General features: G+C 36.5%; 1 protein-coding gene across 7 annotated transcripts; it reads right to left on the bottom strand.

Moving 5' to 3' along the window:
* LOC148616911 (uncharacterized) lies at positions 1–14,770 on the bottom strand. Of its 7 annotated transcripts, none has more exons than XM_088584075.1 (7): positions 14,299–14,581; positions 13,833–13,906; positions 12,651–13,162; positions 10,779–10,844; positions 8,166–8,252; positions 7,582–7,725; positions 1–1,312 (listed from the first exon to the last, which is right to left on the bottom strand). In XM_088584075.1, exons 3-7 carry the CDS (start codon positions 13,158–13,160, stop codon positions 1,112–1,114), a joined length of 1,008 nt encoding a protein of 335 aa, XP_088440201.1. In that variant the 5' UTR covers positions 13,161–13,162; positions 13,833–13,906; positions 14,299–14,581; the 3' UTR covers positions 1–1,111. The 7 variants fall into 7 exon arrangements, with proteins under 7 accessions (XP_088440201.1, XP_088440200.1, XP_088440204.1 ...); XM_088584074.1 differs by having other exon boundaries at positions 14,329–14,581; XM_088584078.1 differs by lacking the exons at positions 13,833–13,906; positions 14,299–14,581 and adding an exon at positions 14,624–14,770.
* Between the last annotated feature and the right edge of the window lie 849 nt (positions 14,771–15,619).

Genomic DNA, 15,619 nt, shown 5'->3' with positions numbered 1-15,619 from the left:
TAGCATTATCCAAGTTTTTATTCCCTTTAACCTCTAGAAATAACCACTAAAGTGTTTGTCAAAATTGCCCGTTCAAGATATTGATAGGTGAAACAATTGAAAAAAATACGAGAAAATTTCCATGCACGTTTTCCCTATATCAGCAATTATAAAATGTTTACGTCACAGCTGCACTGCTTTTCTGTTATTTTCTACATGTGTTGAATATATTTAATGCAAAAAAGACCACAATGAGAAAAATGATATGCACCCATTGCCTTGTACTTATACAGAATAATACTTATACACTTTTTCCATGATGCTACCAGGTATGTATATTTTTTCTTGAATTTATTTAATCACACGGTTGTCTAAAAACAATAAAAAGTCCTTGCTGCAACCGTTCACAAGAGCACATTATGACTTCAGTGACCAGAAAAAACTTAGCCGACAATAAAGATGCTAGAAGAGTTGTACTCTAAATTGATACTTCTTGATAGCTCTTGACCGTATTTAACTGTAGGTAATTTATTTATCTAACAATTTGATAGTGCATCTAATAGCATCTGACTTGTTCTGATATGTCATATTTCACAAAATGTATATTGTAGTACATGAGTATGTCATAGCATCTGACTTTTTCTGACATGTCACATGACGCAATATATATATATATATTGTAGTACATGAGTATGTGCTCTGTGAATTAAGGAATTGCAAGTGTTGCCTTCTGAATCCTATGAAGGATTTAAATTATTGTTATTTATATAAAAAGATATGCATATGCATATTCCCTGTTTAATTTTATTTTAATTTTTTTATAACTTTGTTTTTTTGTTTTTTGTTGTTTTTTTTTTTTGGGGGGGGGAGGGTGTGTACGTTTTTTTTTCATAACTATTATTGGGATTTGTGCATTAATACTTTTATTAAATGTAACAGACATTGATACATAGCAAATAAAAAAATTACACTACATAATAAAATATTGTCAATAATTAATTGCACTCATTTTGGTTTGTCAAACTGCACCAAGGTAAGATAGCAAATGTGAAACAAGAAACATTATTTTAGATTTATGCAGATGTTGGTAAACAGTAAAAAGACATCTTAAACATATCCAGATGGAATACACTTATATGCAATCGCTATATCGTGGTGGATTCCCAGTGACGTCTTGCACGTTTCTGCACGTTGGGGTTTGTAGTTGATGTTGATCAACAACATAGTGATGTTCTTCGGTTGTCATGACAACTGGTTGCGTATTCATGCTTTGATTCTGTTGCTGGGGAACCATGATGGATTCCGGATTTTGAATAACAAGGTAAATAGTGTCCTGTAAATTGAGTCATATTTCTGAATATAAAACGTGTCAAAATTAAAATTATTAAAATAAAAAAAATGATGGGTAATAAAATGATTAAAGCTGATATATCAAACATAAAACATTTTCTTCATTGCTTCAATATCCGCAAACTTTAATACTTCTATTGCACTGCTTAATATGATATATATTATACTACGATCGGCATCCTAAACTTTCCGGCATTCCGGTATCAGTTACATGAACTATATAGTGTCGTTTACTGGGCAATTTCAGACTTGTGTGTATGAGCAAAGTCCGGCTAACAAATTTGGCATTTTAACGTCTCTTTTTTTTCACCGACTTTTTTTTTATAAGAATCTGTAGAAAAGAAACTTATTTTGCGCAAAACGTTCGTGAAAAATCAGGTAGGGAAAAAACACAGTAAACCTATATCTTATTACGTCATCAGAATAAAATCTTGTTTTTTTTGTTGTCGTTTGTTTTTTAATAATACTATTATTATGTCTTTTCTTAGTTTTAATAATCGATATATCTTATTTTGATAAAGGACTCTTGGATTTTTAAAACCTATGCAGTGGGTGGCACATGAGAAAATTAGTTTTTAAGAACATCAAGAATTTTTTATTAAATTTGGCTGCTGCCTTTAAAAATCATTTTCTGAGTGTGCCATTGTCGATAAAAAAATCTTTAAACTATTTGACATACATATAATATAAACATTACATCTTTGGACTGTTTGTCATACATACGATATAAACATTACATCTTTTGACTGTTTGACATACATACGATATAAACATTAAATCTTTGGGCTATTTTAGAACAAAGCATTTCATGGGATAAAATTCACCATGTGTCATCCATATCATATGAACTGCATTGTATCTTAATAGTATTTGCTTTGACAAATATATATAGTGAAACGTGTCTAAACCGAACACTTTTTTGATTTTGAAATTAATTTTGTATAGACAGGTGTTTGGTTTACCTCAGTTCAAAATACATTATCAAAATAACTGAGATGTTTTGTTTGTTGGGGTTTAACGTCCGAGCAGCAATATTTCAGCTATATTCAGACAATGAACATGAAATGGATGATAAAATGAACATGAAATGAAAAAAAGGATGGGACACAAGGACAACAGGGTCGACAAACTTTGACTGCCACTGGAAAGAGGGGGGATGGGCAAGGTCGGGCAATTTAGCCTCCTGTGGCGGAGCGCAAAGGTTCCTACTCCTATCGAATACCACAGCAGGGTTCTTTAACGTGCCAGGAACGTGGCATCTTTCCCAAGACGGTGCACCACTGTGGTTTGCGGTCAGGTTTTCCGTATTATAGCCTGACAACCTCAGCATGTAACACGCCAGGGGTACCCCATTCCACCGCCTGGGCACACATCCCAGTTGCTCTGTGGGTAGAGCGCCTAGCCCCCGGCTAGGTTTCTGAGCACTATTTAGTCGCCTTTTACGACAAGCTTAGCGCTGCTGCAGGCCTATTCTTTTAACACCCGGACCTGCACGGGGCCTGACTGATACGCATAATATTACTAAGTTTCATGAAATTTGTTCAATGAATAGAAAACTTATGGCCATGTGAAAAAGGTGAATTTTGAGATTCATGAAATTTTCAATTTTTCGTTGCCATGGCAACAGACAACATATCGATTCACCTTTTTTGCTTTAATTAATTAGGCTCTTTATACTGTATCACCTTATTAGTGATGCATGTCACGACGAATCAATATTATACAACGTCTCAGAATGTGACGACTATATATATAAAAGTCTAAAGGATTGTACAACGATACCGATTAAGATGTTAACACACTATAATAAAGTATATAATGGGCAAATTTTTTCAGTCAACAAATGACCTTCAACAGTGCCTTAAATAAACAGAGCGTGTATGAATGAAAGTAAATGGTCTGTGAACACAACTCACTACCTAATCAGGTGAATACCTGAGACGTATAAAAAAATTTTTACCGACAGTAACAAAGATCTTGAACATTGTGCAATAGACACACTTTGTGTGTTGATCTTGAATACTGAACTATAAAAATAAATATATTTACAAATACTGTTATAAGAAACTATACAAAATAGGAAGAAAATGTTTTTTGTTAAATCCGTGTGGGTGTAAAACACGGAGTTCTTTTATCCAAAATGCCTCCCGCTTCACTCTCTGTAGATCGCTCCAGATCGTGTTTTGTTCCACGGTGAAGATTTTCATTTTGTTGAAATCATCGAGGCAGTGGTTTGGTAATCTAAAGTGTTGACTCACTGGGAGTAAATGCTTTTTTGTTAGGTCGCTCCTGTGTCCGTTCAAGCGCTTGTGAAAAGGCTGTTTAGATTCACCAACATATTGAAGGCCACAAATGGGACAGTGGAGCAAATATATTACATTAGCACTCTTGCAGTGCACGTTGCAAAATATTTTGTAGCGTTTCCCCGTGACTTTGCTGGTGAATGATGACGAGTGGTGCATTTGGTTGCAACATTTACACCTTTTGTCACCACAGGAGCGACTCTCGCCTGGAGTCAAGTTTGGCTTAGATATTTCAGCCCTCACAAGGAGACTACGCAAACTGTCTGGCTGTCTGAAAGCAATCATAGGTGGTTCGGGAAAGACTTTGGATAATGTTGAGTTTCTCTCGACAGAGGCCCAGTGCTCACGAATGGTGTTGTGGCTGTTAGAATACAAGGGTTTGTTTGTTTGTTTGTTTGTTTGTTGGGGTTTAACGTCCGAGCAGCAATATTTCAGCTATATTCAGACAATGAACATGAAATGGATGATAAAATGAACATGAAATGAAAAAAGAGGATGGGTCACAAGGATAATAGGGTCGACAAATTTTGATTGCCACTGGAAAAAGGGGGATGGGTAAGGTCGGGCAATTTAGCCTCCTGTGGCGGAGCGCAAAGGTTCCTACTCCTATCGAATACCACAGCAGGGTTCTTTAACGTGCGAGGAACGTGGCATTTTTCCCAACACGGTGCACCACTATGGTTTGCGGTCAGGTTTTCCGTATTATAGCCTGACAACCCCAGCATGTAACACGCCAGGGGTACCCCATTCCACCACCTGGGGCACACATCCCAGTTGCTCTGTGGGCAGAGCGCCTAGCCCCCGGCTAGGTTTCTGAGCACTATTTAGTCGCCTTTTACGACAAGCTTAGCGCTGCTGCAGGCCTATTCTTTTAACACCCGGACCTGCACGGGGCAGAGGTTCTTTTACATTTTTTCTTTGCCTTGTATTGTAACAGACTACTTCTTGGGATATTGTGAATTTTTAGAACCCTTCTTTGATGGTCTTGTATCTAAATCCCCTTCTTCTTAAATTGTTCTTCAGTTGACCTAGACGTTTCTTTAAGGATTAGTCATTTGAACAAAAGCGTCTTAGCCTAAGAGCTTGACTGAATGGTATACTCTTAGTGAGGTGAGATGGATGACAGCTCTTAGGCATAAGATATTGATGTGTGTCAGTTGGTTTTGAGTATAGGTCCGTGGAGAGCTCTCCCCCGATAAGGTGCTGGAGGTATCGAGGAACAATTGTTTGTTTGTTGGGGTTTAACGTCCGAGCAGCAATATTTCAGCTATATTCAGACAATGAACATGAAATGAAAAAAAGGATGGGTCACAAGGATAATAGGGTCGACAAATTTTGATTGCGTGGATGTGTTTGTTTGTTTGTTTGTTGGGGTTTAACGTCCGAGCAGCAATATTTCAGCTATATTCAGACAATGAACATGAAATGGATGATAAAATGAACATGAAATGAAAAAAAGAAAGGATGGGTCACAAGGATAATAGGGTCGACAAATTTAGATTGCCACTGGAAAAAGGGGGGATGGGTAAGGTCGGGCAATTTAGCCTCCTGTGGCGGAGCGTAAAGGTTCCTACTCCTATCGAATACCACAGCAGGGTTTTCTAACGTGCGAGGAACGTGGCATCTTTCCCAAAACGGTGCACCACTATGGTTTGCGGTCAGGTTTTCCATATTATAGCCTGACAACCCCAGCATGTAACACGCCAGGGGTACCCCATTCAACCACCTGGGGCACACATCCCAGTTGCTCTGTGGGCAGAGCGCCTAGCCCCCGGCTAGGGTTCCGAGCACTATTTAGTCGCCTTATTCGACAAGCTTAGTGCTGCTGCAGGCCTATTCTTTTAACACCCGGACCTGCACGGGGCGATTGCGTGGATATGAAGTGGACACATGACGAAGAAGAACTAAACAATTTTATCGCTCGTGCCAACAATCAACATCTTTCAATTAAGTTCACTCACGAAACATCTGCTACTAGCATCTCGTCCCGTGCAGGTCCGGGTATTAAAAGAAAGATGCCACGTTCCTCGCACGTTAAAGAACCCAGCTGTGGTATTCGGCAGGAGTAGAAACCTTTGCGCTCCGCCACAGGAGGCTAAATTGCCCGACCTTACCCACCCCCATTTTTCCAGCGGCAATCGAAATTTGTCGACCCTATTATCCTTGTGACCCATCCTTTTTTTCATTTCATGTTCATTTTATCATCCATTTCATGTTCATTGTCTGAATATAGCTGAAATAACAATCGTTCCTCGATACCTCCAGCACCTTATTGGGGGGGGGGGAGCTCTCCACGGACCTATACTAAAAACCAACTGACACACATCAATATCTTATGCCTAAGAGCTGTCATCCATCTCACCTGACTAAGAGTATACCATTCAGTCAAGCGCTTAGGCTAAGACGCATTTGTTCAAATGACGAATCCTTAAAGAAACGTCTAGGTCAACTGAAGAACAATTTAAGATGAAGGAGATATAGATACAAGACCATCAAAGAAGGGTTCCAAAAAATTCACAATATCTCAAGAAGTAGTCTGCTACAATACAAGGCAAAGAAAAAATGTAAAAGAACCCCTTGTGTTCTAACATACCACCCCTGCCTTAAAAACAGCCACAACACCATTCGTGAGCACTGGGCTTCTGTCAAGAGAAACTCAACATTATCCAAAGTCTTTCCCGAACCACCTATGATTGCTTTCAGACAGCCAGACAGTTTGCGTAGTCTACTTGTGAGGGCTGAAATATCTAAGCCCAACTTGACTCCAGGCGAGAGTCGCTCCTGTGGTGACAAAAAGTGTAAATGTTGCAACCAAATGCACCACTCGTCATCATTCACCAGCAAAGTCACGGGGAAACGCTACAAAATATTTTGCAACGTGCACTGCAAGAGTGCTAATGTAATATATTTGCTCCACTGTTCCATTTGTAGCCTTCAATATGTTGGTGAATCTAAACAGCCTTTTCACAAGCGCTTGAACGGACACAGGAGCGACCTAACAAAAAAGCCTTTACTCCCAGTGAGTCAACACTTTAGATTACCTAACCACTGCCTCGATGATTTCACCTTTTTCACATGGCCATAAGTTTTCTATTCATTGAACAAATTTCATGAAACTTAGTAATATTATGCGTATCAGTCAGGCCCCGTGCAGGTCCGGGTGTTAAAAGAATAGGCCTGCAGCAGCGCTAAGCTTGTCGTAAAAGGCGACTAAATAGTGCTCAGAAACCGGGGGTTAGGCGCTCTGCCCACAGAGGTTATCGTCTGAATATAGCTGAAATATTGCTGCTCGGACGTTAAACCCCAACAAACAAACAAAAACTGCCCACAGAGCAACTGGGATGTGTGCCCCAGGTGGTGGAATGGGTACCCCTGGCATGTTACATGCTGGGGTTGTCAGGCTATAATACGGAAAACCTGACCGCAAACCACAGTGGTGCACTGTGTTGGGAAAGATGCCACGTTCCTCGCACGTTAAAGAACCCTGCTGTGGTATTCGATAGGAGTAGGAACCTTTGCGCTCCGCCGCAGGAGGCTAAATTGCCCGACCTTACCCATCCCCCCTTTTTCTAGTGGCAAAATCAAAATTTGTCGACCCTGTTGTCCTTGTGACCCATCCTTTTTTTCATCATTTCATGTTCATTTTATCATCCATTTCATGTTCATTGTCTGAATATAGCTGAAATATTGCTGCCCGGACGTTAAACCCCAACAAACAAACTGTGGACAGAGCGCCTAGCCCCCGGCTAGGTTTCTGGGCACTATTTAGTCGCCTTATACGACAAGCTTAGTGCTGCTACAGGCCTATTCTTTAAACACCCGGACCTGCACGGGGCCAAAAAAACTGAGATAAAGATACTGTTAAATTTGTCTGATTTATTCAGGGTATGGTTTAGATAAGTTTCAGTGTAATATGTTTATGTATCGTCTGCTTTTTATGATTAAATACCTGTTGTTTTGAAGTATTGATATTCCATTTAGTGCAACAACAACAATAGGATGCCGACACTATTGCAACCACAACCGCCATAAAAGACAAGAAGGTTTTGATAATTGAAAGTACCAACCCCTTTGGACCAAAATAACCACTAATCTGAAAAGTATAATTTATGTAACACGATGAAGAAACATACATGTTGTGTGTGTGTGTGTGTGTGTGTGTTTACCCGTTTTTTTTATAGTTTTTTAAAAATTTTTTTTTGGTGCTTTGTTTTTTTTTGTTTTTGTTTTAATTTTTTTTTTGTGTGTTTATTTTAGATTTTATTTTTGTTCCGAGTTTGCGTATACGCTTAGAATTTACTATAAAAGTATGTTTGATTTACGAGTACATTATTTTAAGAGACCACCTGAAGCTTAAGGTTGGGGTTCTCACATCAAACGTATCCATCACAACCAAACGCGAATAAGAAATAATGTAATTCATTGGCTAGAATTTCTTTGTTCATATCATAAAATATGTTCATTTCTAAAAATTAAAATGTTCACAAAATATGATTAATTAATGCTAGGGAACTTTGTATTATCACAACTTACTACAATGGATTCCGTCACACCTAGACTGAATAAGGCCGGTCCAAAAACAGATGCTCCAACAATGCTACAGACCATGAATGATGTTTTCTAAAACGACACAAAGCAGGATGGATTTAATCAGAGGTATGGTGGGTTAGTGGCTTCACTAAAATGGCAAAGCATTGGTTGAAAAAAATAAAATAAATGGGAAAAGCAAGGTAACAATCTATTTCTGTAACAGCACTGGTGCTTTTATTTTGGTAGACCAAATTATCACACATCTTTCTCCGACGATGTCTGCTTTGGTATGTTCGACGATCACCCCTTCCACTTATTTCTTTCTATTCTATTTAACCTAGTCCACCCTCTGTCAGGATTAGTTTAATAAGGATTTTTACTACGATCTCGTTAAAAGGTCAATAAAATAATCATCCATAGATCTTGACATCGAATCCGATGGCGTTAAGTCGGGGAACAATATGAATTAATGACTAATAACAAAGGCACTATTCAAGATAATATGAGTTAATCTATTTATTACAACGTGTCATAGTTTTGCTTTCCTCCTTCGTCTACCCCGGACTTGACTTTTTATGAGCAACTCGGCGGGTGTTTCTAGAAAAGTAGAGGACGCTTACCCTACCGGTGCACCTGGTTCATGCTCATAGTTTTAAGTGGAGTCCGAGTTGCTCATTTGCTATTGTTACTTTGTATGTATAATTTTAGTTACTTTATGTTCTTTGTTGTGCATGTCTGTTTTCCATGTCTGGTCTTTGTCCCTGGATTGCAGTCTATTGATTACCGCTATAACCTTGGTTCCCTTGATTAATCTTACATATTTTACACCAGTGGTGAGAAATATATATGGTCTATTCTAATGATTCTTTGTGTTTTTGTTGCATTTGAATTATTTGCTTATTGCCTACATCAGCGTCGCTGTCTATCATGATAGCTGTGGATTTTTTTTATCGGCAACTTTGTCCTTTTGTCATTGTACTTGATTTTCATGAAATAAAAATATAACTTCTAACATTTGAATAATTTGGTCTGAGATATTTTATAGCCAATATTTCTGAATTATATATTTCCACCATGTTAGAAAGGTTCTATGATGCACCAGCTATGAAAGGTTAATTAAAAAGGCTATGTGCCATAAGTCATCGAACTTGTTTTAAACAATAAATGAGTTTTAATGCAGAAATATTCACAAGATATATTGTCTGTATTATTATTTCTCTCTGACTAAACTGAAATTCCCTACTGATTTCAAACGAAAGTTTCCAACCAATTATTTCCTTTTTTTCAACAAACGGTCGGCATTCCTAAGAGAACAAATTGTGTTCCTCTACTAGCTGACCTTTTTCTTCACTCTTATGAGGCTAACTTTATAGCTGATCTGATCCGAAAGAAATCCTAAAGAAATCGTTTAGCAAGATCCTTTAATCACAGTTTTCGCGATATAGATGACGCATTATCGTTAAGCAATCCTAGATTCGGCAATTCGATACATCGCATCTACCCCAAATAACTTCATATAAAAGATACTACAGACATCGTGAAATCAGCCTCATATCTTGACCTACACTTAGAGACCGATGGTAAAGGAAAACTATTGATTAAACCTGATGACTTTTTATTCCATATTGTCAACTTTCCTTTCATCTGTAGCAATATCCATTCAGCACCCGCGTATGGAGTTTTCATATCAAAATTCATGCGTTCTACCGCAGCTTGCCGTAACTACGCAGACTCTGTATCGCACTAAACTTCTTACAATTCATCACTATAGAAGTTTTATGGCCGTCATCGTGAACTCGTGAATCGAATCGTTACGGTGTATCCATCTGCACCATGAAAACCTATTTGTTCAACGTGTCATAGTTTTCCTTTCCTCTTACATCTAACCCCGACTTGACTTTTATGAGCAACTCACCGAGTTGCTCATTTGCTTTTGTTACTTGTATGAGTAATTTTTGTTACTCTATTTTCTTTGTTGTGTTTTTCTGTGTCTGGTCTTTGTTCCTGGATTACATTCTTTTTATTTCCACTAGAATCTTGGTTCCCTTGATTGCTCTTTGACAGAATTTTATTTCTAATTATAAGTAACTGGAAAAAATATGACTTTTGCTTTTGAATATGCCCGTATAGCGATATTCCGTTTAGTTGGTACATTCTACAATAAATTGGATTAATTGATACCACTGGTACTGGCACGTCATTTATTTAATAAAGGTTGAGTAACTCAGTGAAAAACAAAGGATTTAATAAGATGGGAACATTCTGTAATTCGAAATGAAATGCGAAAAATAATAAAAACCAGAGTACTAATTTTGAACTGTTACAACTAAACAACTGAAGGTTCTTACTTGGCTTGTAAATGATTACTTTGGAGATAACAATTTTTTTTAAATCTCACTAGGTAGTGTGCAACGAACTAATGACAAACATTTTTGAAGCGAGTTTAAGTTTTTTCTCTACTCAGTTTGAATGTGTCTAATAACCCTTTTATCCTTTAATCAGTAACCCGTTTGCGATAATCATATTCACGATAGATATATACCGATCAAATACAAAACATTTATTTCCGAAGCAGTTACTCAACATTGCAATCTCACAGAATTTTTTAAATCTTACCATACATCTCCAACAGTTCTTTTTCTTCTGCGACATACACATAGGAAGTAAACCAGTAATGATAAACTGAAATAAAGTTATATAAAGGTTAAGCTTCTTAGAGATGTGATTACAACAAAACAAGCTATATGATTAAAAACTGCATTGCTTTATGAATTTATACTCCACCCTTCGGAAGCATGCAACTTTTGACCTCTCCAATGATTTTAAAATAAGAATTCTTCAGTTGGAATATGCAATTAAAACTTCAAAATTTCATTAAATTCAAATTCAATGATGTAGAAAGACTAACGTAAAAGAGGTGGTTAATAAAATATGAGAAATGGTATGGGTTGCCATTGAGATAGTCACCAAATGCAAGACAACGATCCAATTCAACTTCTACAGGTCAACCCATGGTCTTCAATGATGGGCAAAACCCATACCATAAAGCAGGTTGTAAAAGACCTCATAATAAATGATGAGAACATATTCATAAAAGACGAAAATGGACTTAATCTACACAAAAAACCGTAAAACGAATAACAATGAACAGAAAAACAACGACAACTACTAATATACTGGTCTCTGGCATGGGACAGGCACATAAAGTGAACTGATAAGCACACCTGGTGTACTTAAACAAATTTATCAATAAAAACACATCCATCAGGATATAGTATAAAAAAGCAAGGTTTTCGTGCAATTGCCAAGAAAAAAATATTGGCAGGAAGTAGGGTAAAATGTTATAAATTTGATCGATATCTAATTAATTTACAAGGTAGTCTATATTAGAATCAATAAAAACATAATTCAGAGATTTAACACTGATACGATGATCATAACCCTTGTGGATAAGTTTATTCAAATATAATTTCCAGCATAAATGATTTTGTTTTAAGGCTAAAAACCACTAATTCCACTTTCCATAGGCTTCTATGCTAATTTCACAATATTCAATGGCTTCTCTGGACTTTACCTTAACTTTAACCTGCAGATGACTATATATCAGCATGATTCTACATATGTCAGCTCACAATCCTCAGAATGGCATGTGGGGTTAGCAGACTTGCAGTGCAGTACTGGTCACCGGAAGTGAAGGGTCTATAAATAGCATGGGAAATCCCAGTGTTTTCACAAGATAGGGGTATATTTAAAAATCATTATGGAGATTAGGCTTCACATCACAAGAAGCAAAATGCACCTATAAAATGTACAGAAATGTTTGTCCTTTCAGAAACTGTTTAAAATTTTTAAATAAGGTGAGAACTTTTTTCACAACACTATGAGGAACAGGGGTAATTTCTGCGTAGGACTATTTTTGCGTACGTTCCAAATGCTCATTGGTTGAATTGGTGGTCTGTAACCTAAACTTTCGAGGTTTATCTATTACATTACCATAAGAACTAGGATGTAAAATAACATTTTTTAGTACAACCAAACTTCAGCATCATGTTTTGCAAATTTAATTCCCAAATTGATTAGGATAAAAAACACAAAATGATGTGCGCAAAGGGGATATCTCATAATGATTCTGTGACAGTTTATAAAAATCCACTCAGTGATGTAGGAGGTGAAACGATGGATACCCTCGTTACCAAAAGGAAGAACGGTCAGCCTGACGGACACCATATATTTAATCCCATTCCTTGCAAGTGACGTGTATGATAACGATGAATATTTATATCTTAATAATTACTTATTGGAAGTCAATACGCATCAATTTTCAAATCGTGTCATCCAGAATCCGGGGTAGTCGGTGCATGCGTTAAATACGAGTATAAAAAGATTGAAAAATCGATGATATTATGTTATTTTGTTTCATATATATTTTTTTCAGGAAATGTATCAATGAAATATATCAGGTATATGTAGAAATAAAGGTGAACTTACAAATCCTGACAAAAACACACATGACAAATCAAGTCCAAGTACGAATTGAAATATTCCATTACGGCTTTTAGAACATTGTTGAAAGTTTCCACCTTTCCAATCGCAGTTCACGTATCCATGTTTCCATTCAACACGATTAATAATTGTACCTATACAGCTAAGAAAACACAAAACAACACCAAGACCTATTTGAATGCCTCCAAGTTTTTTCAAGGTTCTGACTGGAAATATGTTTACTTCGTTTGTAGTGATAGTTTGCGGGCAGACTTCTTGAGTAGTCGATACAGGAGATACATCCATGGCTTGGTGTACTCCTTGTATTACAACAGGCGAAACTTGTATTTGTTGAGAGTTGGCACTTTGGAGTTGACTTTGAGATGGTTGAATGATAAATTGAAAGGAACTCGGTGGTGACATTATATTATTTTGTGGATGAGGATCATGTATCTCTGAATTCGTTGTTTGTGCACAGGGTATGGTAGTCATGGTGACAGTCTCTAGATAGACCATAGCTATAATCAACAAAACAAAAGAAAATTAGCTAACCTGTTGAATCTGTTTTCTCTGCCATTTTTTCAATATCTTATCTTATTTTCCTACTTTATTTCATACAAGCCAGAACGCATAAATAGGTTAAAAACATTACAAATCAGGCTGCTAGCATACTCAGACCCGATACAATATACCAATTGTATAGACATAATATTTGTTGGTATTTTAAAGCTGCATTAACTGTCATTTACGAGAATTTCGTATCAGTTGATAAATGCTTTAACTTTGAATTATTTCTACTAAATTGTACTTTTCCTGTGTAATTTCATTTGATATCCACAAATAAAATGCATTATATACATGAAATAGGTGTCTATATATTTATTGTCTTGCATAGATAAATTCGTATGCATGTGACTTCTGGTGACCTTAATACGCGCATGTGCTGTAAAGGTCACTTCTTTAAAAACAAACCTGATTGCAAAACGAAAGCGTTTAATCAACGGCAAGGAAGACCGACGTGCCCAGGCCATAAAAGAAAAAAAAACGTTCGAATATAACTCAAGGATCCGTTTGAAATTTATGTATTGTGATATAATGTGGCAAAAATATGGTCAATAATTGTCATTATTTATTTGAAAACTAATCAAGAAATAGATGGAATTAAATGTAAACAAGACACGTGCTTACCTGTGTACCCGTTATTGTTATTTTTTTAACAAGGTTAAAGCATTTTTAACCCTGGTGAATGCCCTGTCGGGAATCTTCGGAAGTAATGGAGAAAAATAATTAGATTAGAGCTATCAATCTTCTTTGATTAAAATAACGTTGTTTTCACATTATTCTGTATGTATTGTCGACATAAATTGCTTCAATTGCATTTACTACGAACTTATTTCATTGAATCAGTAAAATTCAGTAGAATCAGAACTGAACAAATTTGGCAGCTAATACAGCTTTAAATAATGTAAAATTAAAACCATAATCACTATAAAGAATGGCGAACTCATATTCACATTATCGGAAACTGCGGAGATCGTAAATGACCTGGCAATAAAAAAAGAAAGAAAAAACGTCGTACATGTTTTATTTTTATTTGGGTGCTAATTGTTTTATGTTTTAAAGGTGTTGTTTCAGATACATTAACAAAATATACCTGCAGAAATAATGATAATATAATACATACGACTTTCCTATGCGTAGATATTTATGTAAACAACTATATCATGTAAAAGTGAAGTAAAGAACTTAAGACGTCAAATCATTAACTGATTGAAACATAAGTGCATAAATGCAAGAAGTTCTTTAAAAACAAGAACGCATCTCTTGCTCTCACGATTTCAGTATTTACATCCTTTAGGTTAGGCTTAAAGCCGTATTCATTTCTGCCTGTACTTCCGGATGGTAATAATCTGACGCAGAATTCACTATGTAAGATGTCGAGTTACTATTTTTAGATACAGTTGTGTAATATTACTTACATTCTAGTTTGATTAGTTTTGTTATGTTTCGTATGCAGTTAATATTTTGTAGTGTCCAAAATTCCTAGGTACATATAATCATACTTTTCTCCTCCGAAGGCTTCCGGTCCTTGATTATAGATTAATACATGACCTTTTTTAATTGCTCACCGATTTATGATATTCACTTCAATACTCATGCACTGGTTCTCTGTTGGATATATAATTTTGTTTATTCCGTACGTAACTATACGAGAACCAATATTAAAACAGAAATTTATTTCTAGTAATCTTAATCTTTTATTACTAAATTTTAAACATTAATTATGTTGAATCTAATTTTAAATCCACAATCATCCTGCTAAATAGTAATCAAGGAAACAAGATTCTAGCGGAAATCAACAGAATATCATCCAGTGACAACGACCAGACACGCAAAACAGACAAACACAACAAGGAACATAAAATAGTATATACAAACTAACAAAAGTAAATGAGCAAATCGGACTCCACTAAAAACTAGGAGCATGGACTAGGTGCACCTGAAGGGTAAGCATCCTCTGCTTTTCTAGAATCACATGCCGAGTTGCGCATAAAAAGTCGAATCCGGGGTCGACGAAAGAAGAAAGGAAAAACCATGACACGTTGAACAAATCCATTTTCATGGTCAGATGGATACACCGTAGCGATCCACGGGCATAAACCTTCTGTAGTGTTGATTTCAATCTGGTAGCAACAAAACCCTGTTCCAGAAGTCTAATTGTAACCAGTCTAGCGCGATTCAAAAAGTATCTGTAGTTACGGCAAACTCTGGCATAACGAATGAGTTGTAATATGAAAACTCAATACGCAGGTGCTGAAGAGATGTTGTCACAGATGAAAGGAAAGTTGACAATTCAGATTGAAAAGTCATCACGTATGTCGTATCAACTAACCTTGGTTGAATAAACATACTGTTGTGAGCAATATATATATAAAACACATATTCCTCCTGGTGTAAAAAGTAATCAAGGTTAC

This window comes from Perna viridis, chromosome 5 (assembly GCF_037379345.1).
Source record: "Perna viridis isolate PV_CMFRI_1.1 ecotype Kerala chromosome 5, ASM3737934v1, whole genome shotgun sequence".
Lineage (NCBI taxonomy): Eukaryota > Metazoa > Mollusca > Bivalvia > Mytilida > Mytilidae > Perna > Perna viridis.
Note: the sequence above shows the minus strand (reverse complement) of the source record. Positions and strands in the feature narration are given on the sequence as shown.